Here is a 15,626-nt window from a genome sequence, read left to right as displayed (position 1 = left end):
ATTATTAGTTATAAAATATTTTGTCTCTTAAAGTGTTATAAGAAATATATGCAGAACTTTGCATTAAGTGAAATGTGGCAGGCAGAGATTAAGTTGCAGGAGAATTTGATTCACATGTGACAGATATTTAGTGAGTAAAATTCTGCTCACCAGGTACTGTGTTTTGTGTAGGGTTTATATTATAGTCAAAGTCTCCATAGTTTTATTTTATTGAGCATAAGAGGGTCAAGATTTTTGTTTTACCACATGGTGAGTGTATTACGTTCTTCATAAATACTAGTAGAAGGAATACAATACTTGTAAGAAAAAAATGATGATTATATGAAATAGTGATTGTGTTAATTCATTCTATTTACTCATTTTAACTTGTATATACAGTATAAAATACCATGATATATTTAGTAAGTAAACAAAGTTGTATTTCTCAATGAAAGAAATCATCATGTCACACCAATTTAAAAATATAAAAATCAATTTATTATAAAAAAAGAGAAATGAATCAGTGTGGGGAAATTCTGAAATGAGACTTCAATTTCAATAAGAACAATGGGTACTATATTACTGAACAAACTCTAGGCCTAAAGATGGAAATCTAACTTGAGTTGTCATGACAAATAGTTATTGGGGAGGCTGAGGCAGGAGGATTGCAAGTTTGACATTAGCCTCGGCAACTCAGAGAGACCCTGCCTCAAAATTAAAAATAAAAAGGGCTGAGAATGTAGCTCAGTGGTAGAGCACACCCCTGGGTTCAATCCCCAGAACTGAGTAATGATGATGATGATGATGATGATGATGATAAATGGTCTCTTGATTATGTTCCTGTAACTAAGTCAGTTTACAGACCATGAGTCCTTTGATTAAAGGAGAGTTGAGATGCTGAATTTTAATGTTATCTTAGTTAACTGTGACAGGGTCTAAGAATTTTCCCGCTTATTAAACTTGAGGGAGGACATCAAGTCACTTACTAGAATGACTGTGTACTTGGAGGAAAATAAAGAATGGATGCTAGTTCTGAGTTGAAGTATTATTTCTAGAGTCTGAAAATGCCACTGTGGTCTACTGAACAGAATTGAGACTTAGGGAGAGTGAGGATAAATTAAAGTTTGCCCTGAATTTATTTTAGAGAAGTCCCAGAATTTATAAAAGTAAAATCTACTGCTGAATTTATGATTGGAATATTATACCTAGCAACTTGTAGAATATTTGCAATAGTATCTGTCCCAAGGAGTAAGGGCTAAAGTGCTAAGAGTCAAATGAAAACCAGTAGAAAGTCTCTCCTACTAAGATAGTAAATAGAAAGTATTGGGCTGGGGATGTGGCTCAAGTGGTAACGTGCTCGCCTGGCATGTGCGGAGCACTGGATTCAATCCTCAGCACCACATAAAAAATAAAATAAAATAAAGATGTTGTGTCCACCAAAAACTAAAAAATAAATATTAAAAAAATTCTCTCTCTTAAAAAAAAGTATTAACACTTGTAAAGACTAGTGTTGCCATTTAAAGACTTAAAAATTAATAGGCTGTTAATTCCTATCACATCCTTGTTTAACTTACTTGCTTGGCCATATAGAAGCCAGATGGATTTGGAAAATTCCTGTGAATCCCTGTAAAGTTAATTAAGTGGTGACTCCAATGACAGCTACTTTTCCAGGAGCATCTTTGTTGGAGCAAATCAACTGGCAGTTGGTATGCAGATAAATGTGGTTTCCCCATATCAATTAGTAAAGACTATCAAAATCAGTTTGCTTTCACCTTAAACCTCAGAACTGAACTCATCTAGACATTTCACAGGATATGATTGTTGACATCAAGCTAATTGGATCATTTGAGTAGAAAATAGCAAGAATCCCAGATGTCATGCTAATACAAATATAGCCCATAAAAACGTAGGAACCTGACACATCAGTGACATTTCTGAGTAGCAGGTATGCATATCTGCTCTAGACAAGATCCTGTACCTTGCACCACTTTTGACTAAATTCAGAGGATAGCTGCTCTGGATATTGGAGGCAACATCTACTGTGCTTGGGTGTGCCACTCTGACCTATATATTGAGCACCTGGTAACCCTGCACATTTTGAAGAGAAGGCTCTATGAAAGGTTCAATATACACAGCAAGGTCTGTACCTCTTTGCATGGGCCAGATAGAGAATTAATGCTTGACCATGGGTACTTGAACTATTTCTTCCCCTACCCATTAATAATTCAATGCTCTCTGATCGAACAAACTAAAAGTGTGAATGTATGCATCTGCAATCCATTGAAATATAAGTTTATATGAGATTGAACTTGGACAGATTGGAAAATTGGTGAAAAAATATGAAGTCCTATGGACTTAGGAAATAGGTACACACAGCGATGATTTATGTGTACCATGAAAATGTTCTCCAAAGAGCAATATCAGTAGAGGAAATCCTCAGTAATCAAGTAAATGAGATAATCAATTCTGCAAGATCAGCCAGCCTCTTTCTGTAGATACCACAGTGCTTCCTCAATGGGTCTACGTACAAAGTGGCCTTGGTGGCAGGGATGGAGCCTGTTCCTGGGCTCAGTAAGGTAGCTTTCTTTTCATGAACAATGGCCTTGCTATCTCCTCTGCTAAATATCCAACCTGCCAACAGCTGGGATCCTCCATCATCTGGGAATGCTAGACATCTGATATGGTGTGGGACCATGTCAGATAGTATTTGGTGTTCCACCTTTTGGGGAAGAAAGTGCTTGTTCATTTGTGCAAAAGATGGAAGGATAGGTTTTCAAAAAGAAAGTAAATAGCATATTTTAGTTTTTCTCTCTATAAATTTTATTTTCATTTGTTTGTAAAACAATATATATGTATTTTTTTTGACTGACTCAAATTTTCTTAAGTAACTATCTGCCCATCTAATAGCTGCTTTAATGTCTTCAAGGTTTTACCTACTGGTTGTATTAGTATAGTTGCAAGAATCTTCCTTTCCCCATACCACTAAACAACCCCTTTTCTTAAGCAATATGAGAAATTTACATCTTCTTGGATCAATTGAAATGTTTCAGGTTTTATTTTATATTCTGTTCTTGTGTGATCTAATAAATAATATTCTTCAACATTCACACAAGGTTTGAAACTACTACATCTCCATCTGATTTCAATAAACTCATTCTACAATGACTATGTTCCATGTTATGTGACTCAAAATGAATGTGAGGAAAAGCATGTTTGTTGTGTTGGTGGGCCTGCCTTTTCGGTAGTTGAACTTTTAGTGCTAAAATTCATCCAGTGCTAATTTTTAAGCAATAAGACAAAATGATGCCCTAAATTCAGAAACATGAAGGAAGGGCTATAAAATTAATCATTCACTCTAAGAAGTTCATAATTCTTAATATCCCAAGAGAGTTTAATGTTTTTAATATCAGAAGTCCTTTTTTGATATAAATCCCAGCAGTATTCTGGTGATAAGATTTTAGTGGGTTTATGGAGAAAGAAATATTTGTTTAAGTGGCTTTCATCATGCCACACTGCTTCAATGTTATTTTTCTTGTCGTTCATGATTCCTTTGGAGCATTCCCTGGCAATATTGAGAACCTGAATGGGAGTACCACCAAAAACAGCAGCATGGTAATAAAAATCTCCCTCACCCATAGGTATATAAGCTTCTGATAACTGACTTCTCTCATAAGGCAACACTGTAGAATTTGCCTTATACCAGTAAGTATGTAACTGAGCTACTGACTCTCCCAGAGTCTCCAAACCATATTTTCCTCTGAAGATTTGATCCACATCCATGCAGAAAAGGAAGTCAACTTCATTCTGGATGTGATCCACAATATGTTCACTGATGATCTTCATGCGCATCATACTGATATCTTGCCATCTCTCTTCTCGTTTAATTTTAAAGACTTTGAATGTGTGGAGGCGGCTCAGAGGCATCCAATGAATGGTGGAAAAGTTATCTACCATGACATAAAAGATGACTTTCTGGTCGACCATGAAAAACTTATCAGCAGATGACAAAAAACTGTGCAAATAGAACTGAAGGTATCTGTGAAGTAAATAAGAAGTGAAGTTTGTCTTCTTATATTTTAATGGAACACATATAATCAAAATACATGAACAGTAACTTATCCAGCCATGCTACTAAGCAACCAGAATTAGATATGCTTTTTGAATACCATAGAAGATAGGGAAATTATTCACGTGTTCTTTTGCTGTTGGAGTTCTACAGATCATACAATAGACATTCCTCATAAGAGAAATGAAACTTAGATCAGACCCCCCTGCAAAACAACAACAACAACAACAACAAAAAAAAAAACCACAAGAGCCAGAATTTTCAGGGTTATAAGAGCAATGAAACTTGTTTTGGGAGTTGCAGGCAGGAAAGGTCTTGGGTCTCTGCAAGAGGAGTTGTTGCTGTCCACAGTTTGTGTTATGAATAGTTATACATACAAGATCTGAGATGGTATAGTCAGCAGTGCAGAGAAAAACACTCCACATTGTTTTTCTTGTTTGTATTATGGCTCTTTCTGTGGTGCTAAAATAGCAGGGATGGAAAACAAAACTTCTCATTTTCAGTCTTGCAAGTCAATAAAAGATTTCAGAGTAAATAAAATTTCTAGTTTAATTCAAAAGAGGAAAGGTGGCTCAACTTCAAATAAAGGTTATATAATCCTTAGAAATAAGTTCTGAATATTGATCTAGTTTTTTAAAAATATAGCAGACTACAGGTTGGGAAGAAAGTTTCTAGTTCAACACATCTAAAATTATTAGGCAAACTATGAAAAATATCACTTAAAATATTTGACTGGGCTGGATGCTAGCACATGAATCCAACCAAAAAAGTCCAGCTTATCTGTGTGTGTGTGTGTTTTGGTTAGATTTTTTGTGTCTTATTTTAGAAAGCTTTGCCTCCTCCTTAAGGTAATGAGAATGTTCTACATTTTCTTGTAGTAGCTTTATTGTTTTACCTTTCGCATTTGTCTATTATCCATCTGAATTGACTTTTGTATATGAGGTGATGTAGAGAAAATTTAAATTTTTTCCAGAAAACAAAACTTTCAACTTTGGAATGATATTAAATGTACATAAAAGTTGCAAATATATGATTGACAGCTCCCATATACACTGTATCTAGCTTCTCCTAACATTAATATCATTAATGATTGTACATTGGACAAAACTAGGAAATTTTGAGTGGTAATATATTATTAACTACAGATTTTATTTTGATTTTTACCATTTTTATCCCTAATAGCCTTTTTCATTTCCATGATTCAATCTAGAACACACATTGCATTTACTCATTATATCTCCTAGTCTCCTCCAATCTGTGATGTTTTCTCTCCTTATTATTCATGACCCTTGCAGTTTTGAAGAGTCCTGCCTGATCAAGTATTTAGTAGACTATCTCTTAATTTGGTTATTCCAAAGGTTTGTCAATTTTGATGATTTTTTTCAAAGAACCAATTATTGGTTTTATTTATTCTATTTTTAATTTTCTATTCTTTATCTCTAACATTTCTTTTTTTAAATTTTGATCAAGGATAGTGGAGTTTTTAGTAATGTCATGATTTAATAGTAGAGGCACTTAGAGCTGTAACAAATGTATATAAAACAGTGATTTTGACATCCTATTTGATTAGGAATTAAGCAGAAATTGCTTTTTGTTTTTAAATTATTGGATGATTTTTAGGGCCTTATTTATTTATTTTTTGCATTGTAACTGGTGAATGGAAAATGTAACATGTAAAATTTCTGGCTTAGTTTGCCCTTTTCTTTTTTTATCTAGTTCCTCAAAGTAGAAGGTTATCTTATTAATAATATAAGATCTTTATTCTTTTCTAATGTAGGCACTTATGGCCTCTTGTACTGTTTTTGTTTTATCTCATAAATTTTGATATCTTGTATTTTTGTTCATTCAGTTTTTTTGTGATTTCCTTTTTGATCCATTGGCTATTTAAGAGTGTGTTATTTCCATATATTTGTGAATTTTATAGATTTTCTTCCGTAATTGACTTTTAATTTCATTCCAGTGTGGTCATGGAAGAAACTTGGGTTAATGTTAGTTTTTAAAAATGTCTTACAACTTTTGTGGTCTAAATATAATCTAACTGGACAATGTTCCATGTGCACTTGAGAAGAATATGTATTCGTTGAGTAGATTGTACTACATGTTTGTTATAATATAAAATGCACACATTCCTCTTTAAAGGAAAAGAGAGTGGTACTGCTAAATCATGACATTATTGAAAAATAAACTGACTTTGGTCAAAAATAAATGCTGTGAATAGGGTTGTCTCTTCTAAGCAGCACCATCAATGTAGATTGGGGACACCTAAGTGAATATAATTGTGGTCTATCTAATGCCCCCAGATCTTATTATTGTAGATAAGGAATCATCAGTTGTATTTTTTCAGGACTCTATGCTCTTTTATGTAGCCAGTGCATACAATGAGGTTTGTAGATGTGTACATTTAATTTGATGTTTTCCCTATATTTGGTCCAGATTTTACATTTAGCAAATAATCTTCAAAGTTACATGTTTGATTTGGAATAATTTGCCTACTTTTGTTGATCCTAAAGGCTCTCTTTTTTTTTAATTCATATTTGTTGTTCTCCTAGGGGTTCAAAAGATAGGAAATCAGTGAAATGGCTGCATTCTTCCATCTTTAAATGGAAATATTCAATTGTAATTGTAATTTTTTAGTGGTTTTGATTTTCTGTTTGCTTAGAAATTAAGCAAAAAATGAGCTGGGTGTGGTGGCGTGTGCTTGTAATCCCAGAGACTCAGGAGGGGGAGGCAAGAGGATTGCAAGTTAAAATCCATCCTCAGCAACTGAGTAGGATCTAAGCAAATCAGTAAGACCCTGTCTCCCCCCGCCCTCTCTCTCTCTCTCTCAGGTTGATGTGGCTCAGTGGTTAAGTACTCCTAGGTTCAATTCCCAGTACCCCCCACCAAAACCAAAAAATAAATAAATAAGATTGGCAACAGTCTCAGAAAATTAAGTTACTATTGGGAGAAGATTGCAAAATCAATAATGGAAAAGAAACCTAAGGTTGGGATGTCTTTTTTATGTGTGTATGTGTGTGCTGGGGATTGAACCTGGGGCCTTGTGCAAGGCAAGCACTCTACCAACTAAGCTATATCTCCAGCCCTGGGATGTCTTTTGAGTGAACCTACTGGGTGATGATATTTAGATTTATAGTAGGAACTGGCCTAGAGAGAATAATTATTAAGTGAAGTTATAAAATGCTCAGTAGATTACCTCCCATTGTCTGCAACAAAAACCCTGAATGTAAAGGATATCTGAATCATTACCTACCTTCCCACAGCAAATACAGTCAATCCCACAGTAATTTTACGATTTGCATAATAATTTTTCAAGACTGACTCATTGTAAGTACCATGCCACACAACTGGAGCTGACCATTCAGTAACACTCAAGTTCTTATCTGTGAAGTTCAGTCTATGTCTGTAAGAAAGAGAATTTTTGAATAATAAAAAAACAGAAGATAAAGTCTTGATAAGCCTTGATTAGCCTTGATTAAGGAAGTTCTGAGATCAGAATTTCTTTACATCTAACCCAAAGCCTTGACAGTTTTTCTTTTGTGAGGGGTGTACTGGGGATTGAACTCAGGGGCACTCCGCAACTAAGCCACATCCCCAGTCCTATTTTTGTATTTTATTTAGAGATAGAGACTCTCACTGAGTTGCTTAGCACCTCCCTTTTGCTGAGGCTGGCTTTGAACTTGCAATCCTCCTTTCTCTGTATCCTGAGTTGCTGGAATTACAGGCTTGTGCCACCAGGCCTGGCAACAGTTTTGATAAACTAAAGAAGTAGCATATCAGAAATGGCCAGATCACCCTCATGGTTATACAAAATTACATACAAGAGGAAGTGAGGGGAAAGGGGAAAAAAAAAACAAGGGGGAGAAATGAATCACAGTAGATGGGGTAGAGAGAGAAGATAGGAGGGGAGGGGAGGGGATGGGGGATAGTAGAGGATAGGAAAGGCAGCAGAATACAACAGACACTAGTATAGCAATATGTAAAACAGTGGATGTGTAACCGATGTGATGCTGTAATCTGTATATGGGATAAAAATGGGAGTTCATAACCCACTTGAATCAAAGTGTGAAATATGATATGTCAAGAACTATGTAATGTTTTGAACAACCAACAATAAAAATTAAAAAATAAAAAAATAAAGAAATGGCCAGATCATTCCCAAAACACATGTATATTAGTTATACTGTGATTCCAAGGTCTTTGGAGACATATAGTTAAACTGACCACCCAAAATCTAACGTATTGATTTATTTTATGTCTAGCTAAGATATCCTGGTCATAGTAGTATTTTGTTTTGCTTTCTGACATTATATTCAAAAGCCATGTTTTTAGAAAATGAATGTCCTAGTTTTTGCACCCCGAAGTGCTACCAATGCTAATATTGCTGTAATACTGTTGTTATCAACTTTATCAAAACTGTGGAGAATAGTCAAAAGTTTAGAGCAACCAAGTAAAAGGTAGGAATAAGGAGCCTTCATGGTCTTCTAATTTAGCCTATCCCCAACTGCCTTCCCGGTGTGGCAGTGGTATTGAAGACAGGAGATGGTGTCTGCAATGTGGGTATCTGCTTCTGAAGAGAGCAGAGTGGACCTGTTCCCAAGGAGATGCGTGTCTTCTGACTTGTCCGAGGGCTCTCTGAAGAACTGACACCAAACTCAGACTTCTCTCAGAGTGGAAAGGTAGCTAAAGGAAGGGTGTTCCTTGAAAACAAAGTCGAAATGCATTCTGCTGTCATGTATAACTAATTAGAACAACAACAAACAAACAAAAAAAAATCCTGCCACTCTGCAAAAAAAGTTATAGTTGTGGCAAACTAGAAACCCTGGAACACCTGGGGAGAGTCACTTTGGACAGTAAGGGTTCTGATAGTCTCCAGTGTATAACAGGGAATTCAGAAATCCATGCACATGCCAAGGGCAGGATACATGCTCAGAAAAGACCTGAAAATGCTTTAAGTTTTCACCTCTGGTTGATATTGAGGCCCCGTGAAGCAGGAAGTTAAGACTAAGACAGAATTGAGAACAGCTGGGCTAAGCATTGAAGGAGTACCCAAACAGGGCAGTCTGCAAACTGAGCCATATTTTCCTCTCCTGCCCTCACCTTTCACTCCCTTCCCTCCTTTCCCCTCCCCTCTGATTACTTCCCCTCCTCTTTTTTTCTCTTCTTTTTCTCCTTCCTGCTCCCTTCCTCTCCCTTTCCTTTCTTCCCCTCTCTTCCTCCTCCTCCATCTCCCTCCCTTAATCTTTCTTCCTTCTCTCTTTATCTCCACTATCCCCCACTCCCAAGTATTTAGTGAAATCTCTAGCAGATATTGGCTGACCACAAGCTAAAGGAACAGAGATTTCAGAGACCAAAAATGACAAAGAATATAGGCTTTAAAACTGGTTTAGAGCTGGCCATGGAGGCCCACGCACACCAGTGGTTCAGGAGGCTGAGACAGGAGGATCTTGGGTTCAAAGCTAGCCTTAGAAATGGCACTGTGCTGAGCAACTCAGTGAGACCCTGCCTATAAATAAAATACAAAATAGGGCTGGGGATGGGGTTCAGAGTGGCAGAATGTCCCTGGGTTCGATCGCTGGTACCCAAAACAAAACTGGCTTAGAAAACAACCAAACACAACTATAACCCAAAGAATTCTGAGGAGCATAAAGAATAATTTCTAGAGAGACCATAATACAATAACCAAAATGTTCACTTATTATCAAAAATTATGAAGCATTAAAAGAAACAAGAAAATACTGCCCATTCACAAGGAAAAAAATAACAGAAATTGTCTCCAAGGACCTCGTTGTGCAATGGTATCGCATCTGACTCCAGAAATTGTCTCCAAGGAATCCAGATATTATATGTACTAGAGAAAGATGCTAAATCAACTATTTGATATATGCTTCAAGAACTAAAGGGAACTATAGACCAAGAAATTGGGAAAATGATGGCTTAGCAAATAGAAAACATCAATAATGAGAGATTATTAAAAGTAACCAGTAGAAATTATGGAGCTGAGAAGTCAAATAACTGAAATGAAAAACTCATGATAGGGTTTTAGCAGAAGATTTAAGCAGGCAGAAAAAAATCAAAATATGCACAGAACACTTTACCTAGCAAGAGAGTATACATTCTTCTCAAGTACACAAAGAACTAGGCTCAATTATATGCTGGATTAACACAAATCTCAATAAACTTTAAAAAAAAAACTAGAAACACACAAAGTATCTTCTTCATCAGAAATGGAATGAAATGAAAAATAAATGACAGAAAATCTGGAAAATTTACAGTATGTAGAAATTAAACATTATAGTCTTAAACAACCAATGGGTCAAAGAAGAAATGACAAGGAAAATTAGAAAATACATCTTGTATCTGGCAATGGATTTTTATATGTGAAAACGAAAACACAGGCAACAGCAACACAACAAATAAATTTGGACTTTATTAAAAAGCAAAACTTGCTGGGTGTGGTGGTGCATGCCTGCATGTAATCCCAGGGGCTTTGGAGGCTGAGGCAGGAGGATCGTGAGTTCAAAGCCAGCCTCAGCAAAAGTGAGGCACTAAGCAACTCAGTGAGACCCTGTCTCATAAAATACAAAATAGGGCTGGGGATGTGGCTCAGTGGTTGAGTGGCCCTGAGTTCAGTCCCTGGTAACCAAAAAAAAGGTAAAACTCTTTTCATTAAAGAACACAATAAAGAAAGGAAAAGACAGCTCATAGTATGGGAGAGAGTACTTACCAATCGTACATCTGATGAATCTAATAACCAAAATATATAAAGTCTTACAAACACTATTGTCTTTTGACCGTAAAAAGACAAACAATCCAATTTAAAAATAGACAGAGATATTTTTGTATACAAGAGGCCAATAAGCACATAAAAAGATGTTCAGCATCATTAGTCATTAGTCATCTGGTAGGAACAAGGAGAAAGAGAGATAAAACTGGAGCTTTAGAAAAGTGAATATCCAAGGGGTCAATACTCATATGAGAAGATGTTCAGTATTAATGTAATTAAGAAAAAATGCAGTGGGAATTTAATTTTATCAGATACTAGCCTATCTGGCATCTATTTAAATGCTTATATAGCTTCTTCTTTGTCCATTGCTGTGATGAATCTTCACCTTGAATTAACAGGATTTATCTTGTTGATCTTGTTGATGGGATACTGTAGCATTTATTAAGCTGTTGTCTTTCATAACTAAACCCACCATACGCTACTCTGCTTTCTTTTCCTGGGGCTAGGACTCTGCAAATTCTTTTTCTCCTCTGCCAGCTGGTACCATTAGGTTCTGCTAATAGAGGCCCACACAAAACAACAAGGCTGAAGGAAGACGAAACTTGCTCTTTCCTATTTTTTGCAGGTTTCTTGTCTGCTTCCTATTCCTGCAAGATCTATCCCAGTAATCTTTTTTTGCCACAGTAGCGATTTCTTCCTAGAGCAGCCCTTGAATCCAGTTTAGTGAGCCCCGCACACTTGGGCTCTGCTTCTCTCATTGGTGAAACCAGGAGAATCAATCATGTGGTTTCAAACACATGCTTACATTTTTGGTCTGCCTCTGTTCTCGCACCTTTAAATTATGTAATTTAAACTGTCACTCAAGGAGAATATGGGTCCAAATACCCAGTCCCAGTGAGTTGGCCACTGCCTATTTTTTAGAATATTGTAATCAGAGATCTATCCACTCTCCAAAATCTGGAATGCCAGTAATGGTATTGTTATCATCTATTACTTTTATGGATTAACCTCACATGTGTAAGATTTGAATTCTTACCTGGGATTAAACCAATCAAATAGATGCAATTCTGTTTTATTTTTATGAGACCTAAAAGGAAAAATAATGTAAAGAGTCATACTCTATCCTCTAGCTTGAGGTAATTGAGTGTCTATGAAATCATGGGCTGTATTATAATAAAATGCAAAATAAGAGTGAAGTAGGAAAAAAAAAAAAACACTGATGAACTTTGATGGTGGTAGCATGGGAAAATCATGGTTTCCAACCTCAATTTAACTTTGTTCTTTGCTGCCCAGAAGTCTTTGTGCTTTCATAGTTCTCATCCTCATTCATCTCATTCACAGAGAAAACACCATCAGATTAAAGCTTCCTCAACTTTCTGACATGTTATCTTCAAATTTACCCATAGTACTGAACTGTTTTCCTTCTTTAACAATGGAAATATATCCCACTTTCCATCTAAGGTTAGCCTTAAATATCTTATTTGTCAGGAGCCTTGATTTGGGATTTGGCAATTATTCTCAGAGGGTTTCTCCTAATCCCTCTATCCAATCATCTGGCACTCTCTTCTGGCACTTTGCTGTAGTTTCAGATTTTTACCTACAGCTAAAACCTCACCCATGAACTAAAGAGTTGTGTATCTTGCCATGTTCTAAAGCTCTGTACTCAGATTCTTCAAACAAATACACAATGAAGATGTTTAATTTTAAAGTCATCATTTACCCAAAGTACCTCCTTTTTGGTTTTGGCTTTCTGTGTCTTATGGTTCATGGCCACAATGTGTGGCATGACCCAGTCTTTACACTATTTCAGCCATATCTCCTTCCAGACTCTTATCATAATTTGCTTAAACATACTACAACTTTAATTAGCTAATTTCCACATAGGCTTCAGATCCCATTTTAAATAGCCCTTCCTAAGGAAAGTGTTTCTTAATCTGCTAAATGAGATTAGAACCCCTTGAGTAATAACTAACACCCGTTGAATACTTTCCTAAGTATTATCTAATTTATCCCACATAGCAGCCCATATGAGATGGGTATTATTACTATTATTATCCCATTTTACCAGATAAGGAATTGAGGTAGAGAGAGCTTTTATTATCTTGCCCAGAGTTACACAAAGGGAAAGACAAGCAGTTTCACCCGACACCTTCTATTTCCTCTTTACCATACATTCTAATGGCACCCTAGCTACAGAGCTGGGGCCCCTCTGGAGAGTCGATCCTGGGATGAGTTAAGGAAGTGATCAGGCAGCTATGGAGCTGAGTCATATATCAAGAGACTCTATCCCTAGGTGCACAGAGAGGAGTAACTTCAATGTCAAGGGTGTGACTAAGACCTGGAGTTCTACTCAAACACCCACTACCATTGCCTTTGGATGATGCATATTAATATGTTAAGGCCATAGAATTTTGAACTAACATTAATAACAGAGAGACTTGTTGGTAGGTGGTATTGCATTAAATACATTTGCCAGAAAACATTTTAGATCTATTCCTTCTCCCAGATTCTATGATGCAGACTTCCCTTTAAGTTTCCATCTTTGCCTAGGGGTTTGCCTGTTTTCAGGTCATTAGTCACTGTTCCCTGTTTGTTGTGGATATATATATATATATATATATATATATATATATATATATATATATAGTAAGTTTATATATATGTGTATATATGTCATATTAAGAAGGTATGTTATATATATGTATATATACATATATATAACATATATCTTAATATCTTATTTTCATGCATGGCACAGATTACCTAGTTATCTAGTCATGCTCTTAATAGGGCTCTTGTAAGTCACAGAACCATCAGAGAGACAAGGCCTTGGACACAATAAATATCAAAAAGGAAAGTTAATCTTCATTTTACTGTGTGGTTCCATGACTGTATGAATAATTTGGAGAATCTATACTAGTATTGGATCTTGCACAGTCTTTGGGAAAGTTTTCCTCTCTGCACATATTTTGATGGTATGAATGCAGAGGTGGTGTGTGGTTAATGACACCCCCCCCCACCTCTCTCTCTCTTTGGTATCAGGGATTGAACTCAGGGGCCATGACCACTGAGCTACATTCCCAGCCCTATTTTGTATTTTATTTAGAGACAGGGTCTCACTGAGTTGCTTGGCATCTCCTTTTTGCTGAGGCTGGCTTAGAACAGGTGATCTTCCTGCCTCAGCCTCCTGAGCTGCTGAGATTAAAGGCGTGGGCCACTGCACCCAGCTAGTGACATCGCTTGAGAGTCATTTCGCAAGCTTTTACTCCTGTGTGTTTGCCTAGAGCTTTCAAAACTCAAGGTTACTGGGGGCCAAGTTCTGACTCCTGGAAATGTGTTTCCCATATCCAGTTCCCACTCCCCATCAGACAACACTTTGCTAGTCTATGCTTTCTTTGGCTTCTGGTATTCTTAGTTTATCTCCAAGATGTGTTTGTAAAATTGCATGGTTTACCATGCCTGCAGGAACCAAGGACTCACAGATCCTCATGCCCTTCAACAGGGTTTATCTTTGAAGAAGAGGTTGTAGCATGTTTGTAAATAATGTCTTACCAGCACTGATACATCATTCGTAGTTTCTTTGAGCTTAAGACAAAAGAAAAACATGTTATTTTTAAATGTATAAACAGTGTTTCTGAATATAAGATGACTGGAGGACTACATCAATCCATTTATTTTATTGCCTAATATTACCAAATCTACTATGAGCCAAGTACATGGTGGTTATAGAGATACAGTATGAACATGATGAAAATCATTACAGGTAGGACCTCACATGCTGTACCTTTTAAAAGAACACATCTACAACCTAATTCTTTGAGACACAAATGAATGAGAAGCCTACTTAATATCATTAGAGCAGTTAATCACTGATAAGTCTATTTGCCTCTAATTATGTAAGGTAAATACAATATATATACCTGAAGTCACCAACATTAAGATTTTTTCTTAAAGATCTTAATTATTTCCAAATTTTTCTCTGACATTACAAACATTAAACTGCCACAATACTTTAGCTTCTTATTGCTTTTCCTCATACAGGAGGGCTTACACATGTAGTGTGCCTTTGGGCCCACTAGAAACAAAGGATTTGGATGCTGAAGGCTAGGTTTATGTTGATGTATTTAGGTATATTGTGTATGTTCAGGTACTATTGGACTGATCTATCTGGATGCCGATTTATTCATGGCCTTTTTACCTTTTGACATAACAGATCCTTTCCAAGTATCAGAATAAAACATTCATTAAATTTTTATAGTTACCTGAAATAATACTTTGTGTGCAAGGCCCATAGATACAGTAAAATCAATGATATCATTATTTTCCTTTTGTATTTCATTCTTTTCCTGGGAGGAAAAAAAAAAAAACAGATGAAAATAGATTAAACTTAGCACAGTATTAAGAGAGTAAGCTCTTGGTGATTTAAACTAGATAACTAGACAATGGACCACAATTAAGGCACTGTTGCTCCTCAGGTGTTATCTACATGGAAAATCGAGTTGAGTCAGTGGATGCACTTGGTTTTATTTTGAGCCAGCTGCAGGAAGTCTTAGAACATTAGTGGGTTTTAGATGTTCTTGGTTTAAGAGATTTTATATCCTTCGTATTTCCTAGATTTAAAGGCTTTTTCTCCGGAAAATAAATGTGAAAATCCCTTTCCTAGCCTAACTCTAGGGTAGAGTGTCAGTGAAAAGATAATTATGAAAGGACTTACCTGGACTCTAAAGATTTGTATGAAGGAAGATAATTACTTTAGTTACGTGGCATTGTGGTGTTGAACACTACAAAAAGGTGATGAGACTGATGGCAACATAAAACATATGCCCCTCTGTAAAAGTTCTTGAAAATAAAATTGAT

General features: G+C 36.2%; 1 protein-coding gene across 1 annotated transcript; it reads right to left on the bottom strand.

Moving 5' to 3' along the window:
- Nucleotides 1–3,321: 3,321 nt before the first annotated feature.
- LOC143385392 (N-acetyllactosaminide alpha-1,3-galactosyltransferase-like) lies at nt 3,322–15,108 on the bottom strand. Its single transcript, XM_076840870.1, has 5 exons — nt 15,032–15,108; nt 14,322–14,354; nt 11,806–11,856; nt 7,296–7,439; nt 3,322–4,015 (listed from the first exon to the last, which is right to left on the bottom strand). The coding sequence occupies exons 1-5, from the start codon at nt 15,106–15,108 to the stop codon at nt 3,322–3,324; spliced, it is 999 nt and encodes a 332-aa protein (XP_076696985.1).
- Between the last annotated feature and the right edge of the window lie 518 nt (nt 15,109–15,626).

The sequence above is a fragment of the Callospermophilus lateralis genome, chromosome 2, assembly GCF_048772815.1.
Source record: "Callospermophilus lateralis isolate mCalLat2 chromosome 2, mCalLat2.hap1, whole genome shotgun sequence".
NCBI classification, from domain to species: Eukaryota; Metazoa; Chordata; class Mammalia; order Rodentia; family Sciuridae; genus Callospermophilus; species Callospermophilus lateralis.
The sequence above is the reverse complement of the archived record's forward strand: the minus strand, read 5'-3'. Positions and strand labels throughout refer to the sequence as shown.

Bases quoted from the DNA above. Each gene is read 5' to 3' on its own strand.
- LOC143385392 (XM_076840870.1), bottom strand. From the start codon at position 15,108: ATGAAATACAAAAGGAAAATAATGATATCATTGATTTTACTGTATCTA. The intron at 14,355-15,031 runs GTAACTATAAAA...TTTTGTCTTAAG, and splicing joins CACACAAAGTATTATTTCAG to CTCAAAGAAACTACGAATGA. The intron at 4,016-7,295 runs GTAGGTAATGAT...TTTACTTCACAG, and splicing joins ACTGTATTTGCTGTGGGAAG to ATACCTTCAGTTCTATTTGC.